This window comes from Struthio camelus, chromosome 13, assembly GCF_040807025.1.
Source record: "Struthio camelus isolate bStrCam1 chromosome 13, bStrCam1.hap1, whole genome shotgun sequence".
Lineage (NCBI taxonomy): Eukaryota > Metazoa > Chordata > Aves > Struthioniformes > Struthionidae > Struthio > Struthio camelus.
Window position 1 is genome coordinate 3417801 of NC_090954.1, and position 12737 is coordinate 3430537.

Here is a 12737-nt window from a genome sequence, read left to right on the forward strand (position 1 = left end):
AAATGGAAGATCCAAGCTTACTCACATCCATACAGCAAGCTCACTAACAGCCTGGGCTGGAAGAGCTGCCATCCTTACCATGAGAGCCTGCAGAGAGCTGTTCAGAGGCCACATCTCTGCATACTCCACATCACCGCAGAGCAAGCCAACACCATCGCCTTCAGCAGCGACAACAGGTTCAGTTGCTCCACAACTCCCACAAGCCCAGGGCTTAGGCATGTAAGAGCTCATTGCAATCACGTATTAATGAACAAGGAGTCACACCTCCTGATCACAGCGTGCACAGAGTTCCTCTTTGGCTGTACCACGTTCATCATCACTCACTACAGCTAACACCATTCCCTTGTCCCCCTTTCAAATTGCTTTGCACTGCAGTGGTTTGACATCAGAAAGTCAACAGGTAGCAGGGAAATGCTCGGGGCAGTAACTCAGAACAATCTGTGGCATGGCTTTCCTTTTGTTAAGCAACAAAAAGACCTTTTCAGGTTTCACTTGAAGATCTAATGAGCCAAACAAAGAGCCAGAACAAAGACCGTTCATAAAATTTAGTTGTTCCCATCCCTGCAACTGTTCCCATTGGTCCTGGCAGCTCCAGGACAGCGTACGGTAAAGCCCCTGTGGGCAGAGATTGCCCCTCAACAGTCACTTAGAGGTACGATTTCACTTTTTGGCAATACACTAAAAAAGCGTAAACACTTTGTTTATCATCTCTACACAATCACTGTTTCTTCATGGACCTCCTCAGCAAGTGTTTAATACAAATACACGTAAGCCCTCACTTGTTTTCCCTTTTCACAGTATGAAAAGCCTGAACATAGCATAAAAATAGAAACAAAAAGTTGTAGCTGCAGCAGCTGCTGATTTACAGTACCTCTTGATGCAACCTCCCTGCATCCGAATACAGCCTTCTGCTCCTCTCCGACTCCATCCATCCTCTCGTGACCGACGGGAAAACCCCAAGCAATATGAGAGAACACCAAAAGCTTCTCGATTTCATCATTTCACGTCTGTTGAAGACAAGAGAACAGTCATAAAACATTATCATCTCAAAACAAAACGCAGCTGAGATCCACTAATGCGGCAGAAACTTCAGCCAAGAGCATATATCTATACTTAGAAATTGCCGATGGAGCTTTGCAGGCTCGCATGGCATAAGCAGTAAAACACTGATGTCCTATTTTGCACCCAGTGTACAGGCAATGAATTCCCACTTCTTGATAGTTTTAGGAGGTATTTGCCCCCAGACTGTTCTCCACTGGAGAGGCTGTTCCCCGTCTGCTCCTAAGCAGGACCTGCAGAAGCAGGGCTCCCTGCAACTTCTAAACCAACTACTGTAGCCACGCACAAATCACATCAAATCAAAATTTTATAGCACTGTGGAAACCAAAGGGTGACTTTACCCCATCTGCAGACAACGTTAACAGCACAAGGTTCTTTCATACTCAAGGACTCGCACTCACTCATAACCTCAGCAGATCTTCAGGAAAGCCCAGACACTTGCAGCACTCACTTTTCTGATCACTGAAAGCTTGTGACAGAAAATATCCTTGTTCTCCTCCAATTCAGAGAACATATCTAACTGCTACAGTCACTTCTGCCCCACTTCAGCTAAAATCCATTCTGCAGGGCCAGAGAGCCTGGGGTGTTACAAATGAACCCCAAAAAGCAGGAACTGTCCTCCAGGTGCAGGCACCTGCCAGGTCAGCAGGCTCAGGGGAGGCCACTAAAACAGGCCACCTGTAAGGCATGACCCCAATTCTGGTCTGGAGAGGCCTGACACCATTTCTCCAAACCATGATCTGGATCAGCCCTTCCCAGGGCAGCACCAGAGGGAGAAGTTACTCCAAGCACGACTAGGGAGAACTGGTGCATGTTTTGCATAGGTGCCTAACCCCGGACGATCAGCCAGCCTCACCACGGGAGCACTGCAAAACCGTACGGCTTCCACAGGACCCAAGAGCCGGGTATTCCAGCTTCTCTTTTTTGGCAACAGGACACCAGACTGTGCTATTACTTCTCAGAGTAAAAACAGTCTTCAGAACCAATGCTCTTTTTGCACCGTAGCTGAAGTTTGACCTTTCACAGCCGTTGCACAACATGTAACCCAGACTCATACTAACACATAATGATCACTTAATGAAGCAAGTGATGGTATTTCTATAGCATGCAACAGGCTACCGTTTGGTTTGAGCAACGTACATTAAGACAATTTACCTGCTATTGGCAAAATTAAGCCTAGCTGTATTAAGTCACTAACAATGACAGGACTCATTTTAATGTGTTTGCATACCATGTATTTGCTACAGGGCATATCCAGGCCTGGAGCAACACTTAATTTTGGAGCTGTAACCATTTACACCAGTGACAACTTGTCAGCCCCAAAGGCATACCATCAATAAAATAAATGCAGCTTATAGTCATTCCACACCACTCAGCGGAGTTAAGTCATCGCTATTTCCCACCATGAATTGAGCGCGCTTGGGATGAAATCAAAGTTTATTAGGCTTTCTAAATTCCAATTAGAAAGCTCAGATGTAATGTTACTGGGGCTACAAATAAATGTTTAATAAACCAAAGTCATTCTATCAATAAGCAACAAGTATAATGTTACATTATAAATTGCTCTTGCACAGCAACACTTTCATATTTTTATAGAGGTATTTTGTATGCTTTGTTGATATTATCACATCAAGAACAATTTTGCAATTCTACAGACCTCTGACTTATATGCTGTTTAAAATTACAATCTTAGAGCACAAACAGAAGACTAGTCAGTTTCATGTATAATTAGTAAATAACTAACTGCTAGAAAACACAATGACGCTCAGATTAGGTTGCAAACACTGATGAAACCAAGAAGGCAACCTCCACGCGCTAATAGCGCTAGCTGTTTTTTTTAATTGAATTTTTAAAGCATCCTTCTCCACTCAATTTAGAAATTGTTTGTTTTATTGCACACTGACAGCATGCAAGCCTCACAATAACTGAAGGGCATATTAATATCTATAACATACCTTAACAGCCCAAACCAAGCAACAGAGATGTACCGTAAACATAAAGCAAAGGTTAATTCTGAAATCAAGCAGCGCTCCCGTTTCACTCGGCACTGTCCGTGGTACCTCAGCAGCGCTGCCTCACGCAGCCGGAGCCACAGCAGGCTCCCCGCAGCTAAGCAGCCCGTGCCTTGCAGAATCTGGTCTGCAGCAGCATCATGCAACGTATAATAATAATAATCTAGTTACAGGATTGTGATCCAAAGTTCACTGAAGTCAGCAGGAAGATTCAAACTGATTGCAATGGATTTGAACCACCACTGAACTCCAGCAGGTTTTACCAAGAGTTTCCTTTCCTCACTTGAAGCATGGGTATGCAGGCTATGAGCCTATATGGACACCTTTGCCCAGATAAATCAAAGCTTGCCTGCAGAGACGCAGCATCAAACAAGATGCTGCACATAAATTAGTGAACGAACAATGCGTGGCTAAAGAATAGTAGCAACCTAAAATCTGGGGAGGGAGGAAACCTGCCACACACCTGCTCTTAGCAATGTGCATGAGCAAGCAGAGACAGATTTTAATCCACTATGTAACACAGAAAATGACTGTAATGCAGATGATTAATAATAAACCTGATTTAAAAAGTAAACATAAGATCAGCGCATCACAAATACGTGCCGCATCTTCTCTGGCTTCAGGGGAATCGCTTCCAGAACAACTTTGGCTCTTAGGTTAAAAGAGACAGCATACAAAACCTGCTGCTGGCTCAAGCCTGCGGTTTCCTCCTCTGAACTAGAGCAGCATTACAACCTTGCTTGTAGCTCTCATGGCTTTACTGAGAAATACAACATAAGCACAGCAGCATCATGCTACGCAGTGTTATTTTTTGGGGGGGGGGGGGGGGGGCATGCTGCCTCCTCTGCTTATGTAACAGGATTTTACACTGTGACCTGCAAGTGCTGCTTTATCATCCTAACTGCAGAACGCCCATCCTGAACTCAGATGCTTTTGTGCATGAACCAACATACAGCCAAATCCTCAACTTGCATAAAAATTGGTGAGGAATGACAGTAAGCACAAGTAAGCCCGAGACACAGGCACAGAGCTTAGCACCGCTCAAGCAGAAAGGCTCACCTTGACAAGACAGGGAACTAGCCACACTGGCCCTTTAAGGGGAGAAAGGCACAAATTGTTTTAAAGCACTTCCATGATGTGCCACATGAATAGGTTGCTACCGAGATCCCACAACTTCTTCCTCCACAACACAGAAGCTTTAAGAATTCAATTATGGTTACTATAATGAGATTAAACAATTTGCCAAAAGCAGTTACCGGTTTCATTTTCAGGGCTACTTAAATTGCAGCTTATTTTTAATAACAAAAAAATTAACGCTTCATAATAGCTGGAAATCATTAGAAACAAGATCCACATTAGAAAGAAAGATATGCAACTTAACAACATGAAGTCAGGACTGTTGCAAAAGGAAAGCACGAGGACCCAACCGCTACCGCACATAAATCAGCTCTATTAGCACCAGGTGAGAATCTGGTGCCAAGTTCCTCCAGCATCAGCTGCTCCAGTTGCTTTAGCCTTATCTGAACAGCATTTCCAGGGCCTCCAAAATAATTTCGGCATCCGCAATTTCTTGCGGACCGCTAGGAAAGCTACAAAACTAAGAAGGAAGCCCACGGTAACATAACCTTTTAGCACAGAATAACGAAGCCAAATGATCGTTTCCGTTATCTACGGCACCTTAGCTCAATACCTAAAGTTCTGACGAATCAAGAGCTCACTGGAAACAGCTGCAACGTTCAAGTTCAAATCAGACACTTCACTGGAGAGCAGAAGCAGCTGAGCGAGTTCCAGGACAGAACACTCCGGACTGAGAAAATCATTTATTCCCGAAATCCCTCACGACGCTTCGATGTTCGCCGACAAGTCTGGGGCTCGGCCGAGCGGGGGTGAAGCCCCCGAGCGCTGCTGCGCAGGGCTCCCCCCGACCCCGGCGCCGCCGTCCCGGCGGGGCGCGAGCCCAGCGCTGCAGGGAAACCCACCACCGCGCACCGGCCGCCGCCGCCGCGACCCCCCGTCGGGGACCCCAGACGGCCCCCTCACCCCCCCAACCCCGGGGGCAGCACCCGCCGCCGCCACCGGCGCCACCCAGGGGCCGCGGAGGGAAGCGGCGGCCCCGCTGCCGCCGCGGCGGGACGCCCCGGTGATGGCCTCGACGGCGGCGGCCCCGCTGCCGCCCGACCGGCCCGGGCCAACGCTCGGGACGGGGCCGCGCTGCCCTGCCGGCACCCAGGGGCGCAGGGCGGCCGCCCCCCGCGGGCGGCGGGCTTAACCTCAAAGCAGCGCTTAGGCTTTTTTTTTTTTTTTGAGGGGGGGGGCGGGAGGGAGGGAGGGAAGGAGCCTTCCAGCCCCGCAGACCGGCAGCTCCGAGCTCCCGGGGCGGCGAGCGGCGGCCCGCGGGGGGCGCGACGGGGAGGCGGCGCTGCTGCCGGGCGCGCTCCGCCGCGGGGCGCTACCGGGGGGGGGAAGGGGGGGCGGTGGCCTCGGCCGGACTCACCTGGCGCGAAGGCGAAGGCGGCGGCGGCGGCGGCGGCGGCGGCGGCGGCGGCGGCGGCGGCGGCGGCGGCGGCGGCGGCGGCGGCGGCGGCGGCGGCGGCGGCAGAGTGCGCGCCGCGGGCCGGCCCGGCCCTATTTCTGCTCTCTGGGCCGGAGCCGCCTGACGTCACCGCCGCATTTGCATATTCCGCCCAATCGCCGGCACCTGTGCGGGGCGCCGGCCCCGCCCCCTCGGGGCGCGCGGCGGGAGGGCAGAGGGGGGAGCGGGCAGCGGGGCTGCCCCGTCGGGGGATGCACCGGGGCTGGGGGCGGGGGGGGGCAGCGGAGTCGCCCCGTCGGGGGATGCACCGGGGGGGGGATAGGGCCGCCCCGTCGCGGGATGCAGCGGGGTTGCCCCGTCGGGGGATGCACCGGGGCGGGGGGGGGGGGGGGAAGCGGGGCCGCCCCGTCGGGGTAGAAGGAGCACCGGGCCCGACCCATGGGCACGCACCCCCGCGCTGGGGCACTGGCTAGGCCTGCTGCCCCGGCGGCCCCCCGCTGCGGCGCTGCCCCCCCCCCCCCCCCCGGGACGGGTGCTGGGTGCCGCGGGGCTGGGTTCGCACCCTGCGGCTCCGCGGACCCCCCCCGGCCTGCTGCCCAGCTTTAAATCCAGTAGTTCAAGCTATTAAAGCCGGAACAACTCAGAAAGAAACGCGTGCGGTTTGAAAAGCATCCGCTGGACCCACCGATTTCGCCTCCGACGGACAAGGGGGACAAGCCCGCGGCGGCTCTGCAAGTCCCTGCTTATGCGGGGCTGAAATCCGCTCGCCCTCCTTCCCACCGAAGCGTTCGGTTAAAAAAAAAAAAAAGAAAAGAAAAAGAAAATTCAATATAATCACTGCTCATTTATATTTTAAAGAGGGTTCAGTGTTTACAGGGGAATTAGACCGTAGAGTTAAAGGGGATTTAAGGTGTCTCGTTTCAAACGCTAGGACCAGGATTAGGCGTAAACTGGAGGCGGGCGCGAAGGAGCTGAGCAGCCTACAACACCTGATAAACTATGTCAGGTTTTGTATTTCTGCCTCTAAGGAATCTTACAGCCGGATCCTACTGAATACAATTGGACTTGTCATTGACTTCAGTGAGAAAAGGACAGGACCCCCTCGCTCGGCCGTGGCAGGAGAAGGCGGCCGCTGCTTATGAAAGCACCGCTCACAAAAGCAGGCACGAGCCGGCAGGGAGAAGCGGCTCCTTCCTGAGGCTGAGCAGGTTTTTCAGTTGTTCTTCGCAGCAAACTCCAGGAGCTCAGGCAGGAGCCTTTGCCAGGGTTCCTCTGGCCGCTCTGACGCGGCACCTCCCAAAATTGTTCCGCACTTGCAAAAAATGGAGTTTATTCTGCCCGAACTGGGCACAAAGGCTTGTAGGGATTCTTCTTTGCTCTGGTTTTCGTCTTCCTAATGAGAAAGATCTGAAACTGCTGATTTAGGGTTTGGATTACAAAAGAAATCACAAACGTTATAAAACAGGGAGTATCCGCTGTGAATTCCTCGTGTGCAATATAAAGCAGGTCTTCACGCAGTGTCCTATGAGAAGAAATGAATGAGTATTTCACAGCTGGCCTGTAGGTTTGAAAGGTCTGAGGTTTAAAAAAATAAAAAATAAAGCTGAAATCTAACCAGAGGAAAATACATATCTTCAGCGAGATCTTTTTCTCTTTCCTGAGGGGAAAAAATAGGAAACAGTAGCTGCCGAGACAACTCTCCCATTTCCTGAAGGGAAGAAAAAAAAAGTCTTTCCACTTACCAACATGATTTATTCAATGAAAACGTCTCTCGGACAGCCTCGGCTGACTGTCAGTTTCAAGTATTCAATAATTTCTCTGTTTCTCTTAAAGACAGCCACACACATAAGATTATTAACAGATGCGGTTAAAGCATCCACAGACGCCCCTATGTATTCACATTCCCACCTGCTTGCGGGTGCGAGGCGGAAATCATGCTGCTTTCACCTACACAGTTTGCCCGGGCGATGCTTTACCTGACACCCCTGTAGGCGCATTTTGCTCATTTGACGTAACCTGAGAGTTTTAAATGTACCAACCGCGGCTGCTGCGCGCCTGCTTCCCCGTGACCCTGGCGTCGGGACCAACGGGACACAGCGGTTTTGCACCGCGGGGAAAGCCGCTGCCCGCGGTTTGCACGCTTACGGCCAGCCTGGCTTTGGGCAGCTCAGCGCGGCCCGTCTGCCCCCGTCCGCCACGGGCTGCCGAAGGCGCCCGCCTTCCTCATGCCGCTGCCTCCGGAAGCGAGACGCCCAGATTTATCCTTCCCGTGTGACAGGCGCAGCGCGAGATCCCAGGAGTCGTTTTCAGCGCGCGCTGGGCTGCTCTGCAACTCCCCGATATTTTGGTTCCGAATCTTCTCAGTATTTCTACCTTTTCAAAAAGAGGTTTACAAAAGCAAGCTACGGACACGCGCCTTCCCCCGCCAGCCCGATTCCCCTCCTTTTCAAGCATTTTTAACCTGTATTGAGACTAGTTAAGCTGCAAGAACCAATGCTCGGGCAACTAGGACGTACTTTCGTCTGGAGACATTTAGCACCCTGTTAAATGCACCTGCCTGAGTCCCACGGGCAGTTGGGAGCCCTTCTGGGCCGTTCTGGGGGTCCACTGTCCCCCAGGACCCCTGCACGGTCGCCCAGCTGTGAAGCCTCAGCAGATGCTTCTGGTTTAGAGCTGGAGAAATGAACTGCTGCCGGCTCCAGAGTGCATTGGCAATGAAGAACTAATAAATTCTTCATCTTCAGGCCCAGAGGAGTTTAAGGCAAAATAAATGCTGCTTTCTTTGAACTGGGAATTGGAGACGTCCAAAAAACACTGATTGAAGGTAGAAGGAAATGGGAAACGGATGATTTTAAAGACACACTTGGGGATGGGAGGATTCGTATGCAGAGGAAGCTGAGAAACAAGATTTTACAATTTCTTCTCATAAAAAGGTAGGATAACCAGTTCCCCCAAATGAGAATGCAGGTGCCCCCTCCTCCCCATTTGAAAACATGCTAAACCCCCAAAACAAGAAAGCAAACAAAAGCACTCTGGAACTTTAAATGAGCTGAAGCTGCAAGCAACATTGCGTTTCGCAGAACATGGGTAAATGCGAGGACTGTGAGAAAAGCCGAGACTGGGCCGGTCCCAGCCTCACGTACCGCGGTGAGAGGAGCTGGAAATGGGCAAACTGTTGGCCGCTTTGACTGACATGACTTCGAGAATTTGATGAGAATTTTAAACAACAGATTGGCAACCCAGAGTTTCATGTCACTGAAGATACGATAGCACCCAAGGATGACCAGGGCACTTAGTTTAAGGGAAGAGTGTTTTGAAGAACAGATGGTCTCCTCTTACTGGACTTTTTTTTCCCCTGTAAGCAGAGCAACGGCTGTAGCCAAGACCCCCTGATTTCTACCAGGAAAGGAATTAACGGGTAACCATATGAAGTACTTCCAAATTTGACTAAGTGATCTTCAGAGGAGGAACAGGTGTTCTCCTCTTTGCAAATTTAGACTTTGAACTAGAGCAAATCACTCCCCTTTTGCCCAGTCCTGCTATCTAAATGTAGTAATTACACACGAGTCTGCAACAGAACATTGTATTCACTGGAAACAAGACGCTCGGGATGTAATAGGACAACAAGATTCATGCTCATCCCTTTTAGTTATTTGAACCAAGAGCCTAAATTAGTCCTTATTAAAATAGGAACTCAAAACTAGATTCAGCCAAAACTAGAGATATTAAACAAATACAAATGTGACAAGAGTCATGATTCAATTATTAGGAGTCCATCTTTTAATTGCTCATTAAGATGATAGTGTGTATCTTTGCCTACATCCATTTAGCCAAGCCTTTTCACTTTGACAGTGCATAAAATTATCCGTGCCAGTTGTATATCTCTTACTTTTTATGTCAACTTCAGAGTTGCCAGCTTTTCAGTATTCTCTTGGCCACAAATTAATAAGGAGGAACAAATTTAATAGCAGCCTCAAACCTTTAGAGATTGTGTCAGCCTTGCGTATGCGTGCCAGTTAAATTATCATTTATTTCCACTTAGATTTAATGTGGTCATCTTCATACAAACACACACGTACGCAGAGCCCGCTCTCAAGGTGCAGCATCAGTGCGTCGAGAGGCCGCTCCGAAAAGCTGACGCGCAGCCCGGACGTCAACTTTTCTAACCACAGCACTTAAGAAGCGGCAAGGGGAGAGGAGCCCAGGGACCCTCTCTTCTGCTGCCCCGGTGGCCTGGGTGCCCTCGGGCCAGCTCGCGTCTTCCCCAGAGCCGGCTGCTCCGGCGGCTGGCCAAAAGGATTCACGGAGGTAGGTTAAGCGGTGGCGAGCGCTTAGGCTGCCCGCGGCGATCTGGCCTTCTCCGCCTTTGTCGTGTTTTAGTGCATTATGGCCCCGTTTTGGGAAGAGCCCCCCAGACGCTGCGCTCCGGGGTGCGACCTGCCCGCCCGCTGCCTGCCTGCCTGCCGAGCTCCTGGCCCCAAATCATAAAAGAGTAAATTGTAGAAGATGTTTCATACCAAAGGAAATAGTAAATGTAGAAACAGTGGCTTGATTCATTTCACAGCTGTAGTCTTTTTTGATTTGTTCGTAATTTTCTACACTACTGCTTCCAATTTGATACTGTCTGGGCCTCGGATGACAATGAGAACGGGATAACAGATGATGAGCTCAAAATGCTGCACACAATCCTACTTGCCCGACGTGTACCCACAATCAATATGTCACTTTGAGGAAGGAACCATCAGCCACTGGGCAAAGTTTGGAATATAAAACGTCGCAGGAGCTCCAGGCACATTTCTTATGTGCGTGGGGGTTGCCAGCGCAGCTGGTTCGTGGCTGTGGAGGGGGCGTGGGGACGGTCCATGACGAATAGCCTCGGATACCTGAATTAAAACTGAGGTGGCAACTTTCGGTGGCTCCCTCCATTTCACTTGCCCTGTTAAACCAAGCACATAAGGCTAACGCAGGACTAGTGCAAACAGATCCGACGCCCAGTGACTGAACTCGTGGCTTTGAGAATGGCACCCGTTTTTCTCAGTTTTCCTATCTTGGAATATTTTGTTGGTCTCCTCTCCCAGACGCACAGGAGAGACCATCAAAGACGGTGGGCAGCGCCTATCCGAAGACAAGAAAGCACTTTGACCCGTGGCTGCTTTGAATGATAAGGTGATCAGATTTTTCTGAACTTTTTTACTACTCAAAATTACTGTCAAGTCCGAAAATACACATTATAAATATAAATATAAAATATTACCGAAAGTCTTGGTGCATATTCTGAAGCCTGTGGTGATCTTTCAGCTTCATTTCAAGAGGAGATTTAGAAAGGGGAGTGTTAGCAGAGCTGTTAACGCTGCTGGCTCTGCGGCAGCCAGCAAGGCAGGCGGTCAGAGGGAAGGGACACCTACTCCAAATCGGCCAAAATTTCCAAATCACCCAAATTTTCCGAGTGTCAGAGAGAAGGAGGCAGATGAATGAAAGGGAGGAAGATGAAATAATATTCACCGAAAGAGGAGAAAAAACAGCAAGGAACGTGAGTCTCTTGCAGACTATTTGAAAAAAAAGTTTTCCGAAGCATCAAAGTGCTTTATCTCCTCACTGAATAGGTGTTACTTCAAGCCTGTGCATAGCTAAGCTGTATATCAAGTTCAAGAAACACATATGAGCTAGGGTGAACTGGCTACGGATCCCTTAAATTCCCTCTGCAGCCAGATGGCTGGAAAGCAGGCTGGAAGGGAGAGTACAAGCACGGAGATGTAGTTCTTCAAGAAAAATCAGGAAATGTAAATGGCACCATCAGCGCTAAGAAAGACAAACCGTGACGTGGCATTAGCCAGGCTCAGTTCAAACAGCAAGGAAATGATTTAGAACAGGACCTTGATCATTTACAATTTTTAAAGGTGAAAGGTGTGATTTTGGTAATACCTTAAAATTAAAAGGCCAGCCACTCCATCTTTAAAATGACGGCTCCTCTCCTGGAAGACTTCTCTCGTTGTCAGTCCATTAGCAGCCAGCCAGAGCCCATCCATACAAAAATAATTGGCTATTGATATACGGTAATGCTGAAAAGTTATTCTTATTTTTGTTCATTGCTACAGAAAGATGTCCTCTCTAGGCTACACTTTCAATCATCATAAATGCTACTGCAAAAACTAAAAACGCTTTTCTGAGACCGATTAAGATCTACGTCACAAACAAATATATTTTATCACTAAGAGAAGAGGCCAGCGACCCCGATGCTGCGTGTTTTATCCACAGCAGAGACCCCGGACGCTGCAATTTCCCCCTCGCGGTGAATCAACGTCGCCGGCGCTGCCCAGGCTGCGTCGCGCTAGCGGGCTCGGCGCCGGCTGCCGTCCAGCGGGCACGCCAGGAAGCAAACCGCCCAGCCCGCCCCAGCCGGGGAAAGCGCCCTGGAAAAGGTTATTCGCGAGCGGTTTGCAAAGTTCGCGCTCAGACAGCGGAAGCCGCGGCTAGGACGTGCCAGATGCGGCACTCGCCCGCTAAGCGCCCCTCGAGAATCGCTCATAAAAAAGGAGGACGCCAGGCTTTGCTTTGTAATGCTGCATTTTAAAGACAGTCTCCGGTTTGAAGAGGAGTAAGATTTTTACGTTCTTTGGACAGCTACTTGCCTGCAATCTCGAGCTGAACTGAAACAACTAGTTGTAAAACTCCAGCTAGGACCGCACGCGGGGAGACGCGAAAGGCAGGCTGGAGTAACTGAGGAAATAATGAAGCTTGACAGAGAATTTTTGGAACCATAGTTTGAGCCAGGAGTAGAAATTTCTCATGCTTAAGGCTCAAATGTACGCCAGTAAGAGAGCAACGTGTTAAATGGCTTCAACAAATCTGTCTTGGGACCTTGTGCAGACATTGATTTTCGGTTGTTTTGCCTTATGTATGGCCGTTTGCTTGAAACAGTTGTTGATAAACTGTTTTAAGGAAGAAAAAATTAATCTTTTAATCGTTTGCCACAACTGCTTATGGAATTATTTTTACTTATATATTTGTTACTTGTTTGGTCAAATTTCTGCAGTAACTCTTCCAACACAATTTCTGTTGCTTTTATATCGTTAGTAGAAGCCTATCACTCTTAGTAGTGACTATACTGAATCTGTGTTATCCCTTGGCAGCAG

The 12737-nt window shown here is 49.6% G+C and overlaps 1 protein-coding gene across 5 annotated transcripts in view; it reads right to left on the reverse strand.

Moving 5' to 3' along the window:
• Positions 1–12737, reverse strand: part of FSTL4 (follistatin like 4) — a 359281-nt gene that overhangs the window by 257985 nt on the left and 88559 nt on the right. For 2 of the 5 annotated variants that reach the window (XM_068959798.1, XM_068959793.1), the window contains exons 1-2: positions 5566–5591; positions 872–1007 (exon numbers count right to left, since the gene is read on the reverse strand). In XM_068959798.1, coding sequence (XP_068815899.1) covers positions 872–1000 — 129 coding nt within the window. In that variant the 5' untranslated portion in view covers positions 1001–1007; positions 5566–5591. Of the gene's footprint in view, positions 1–871; positions 1008–1460; positions 1490–4761; positions 4784–5565; positions 5592–12737 lie in introns of those variants that run through there. The other 3 variants (XM_068959794.1, XM_068959797.1, XM_068959795.1) reach the window with 3 other exon arrangements.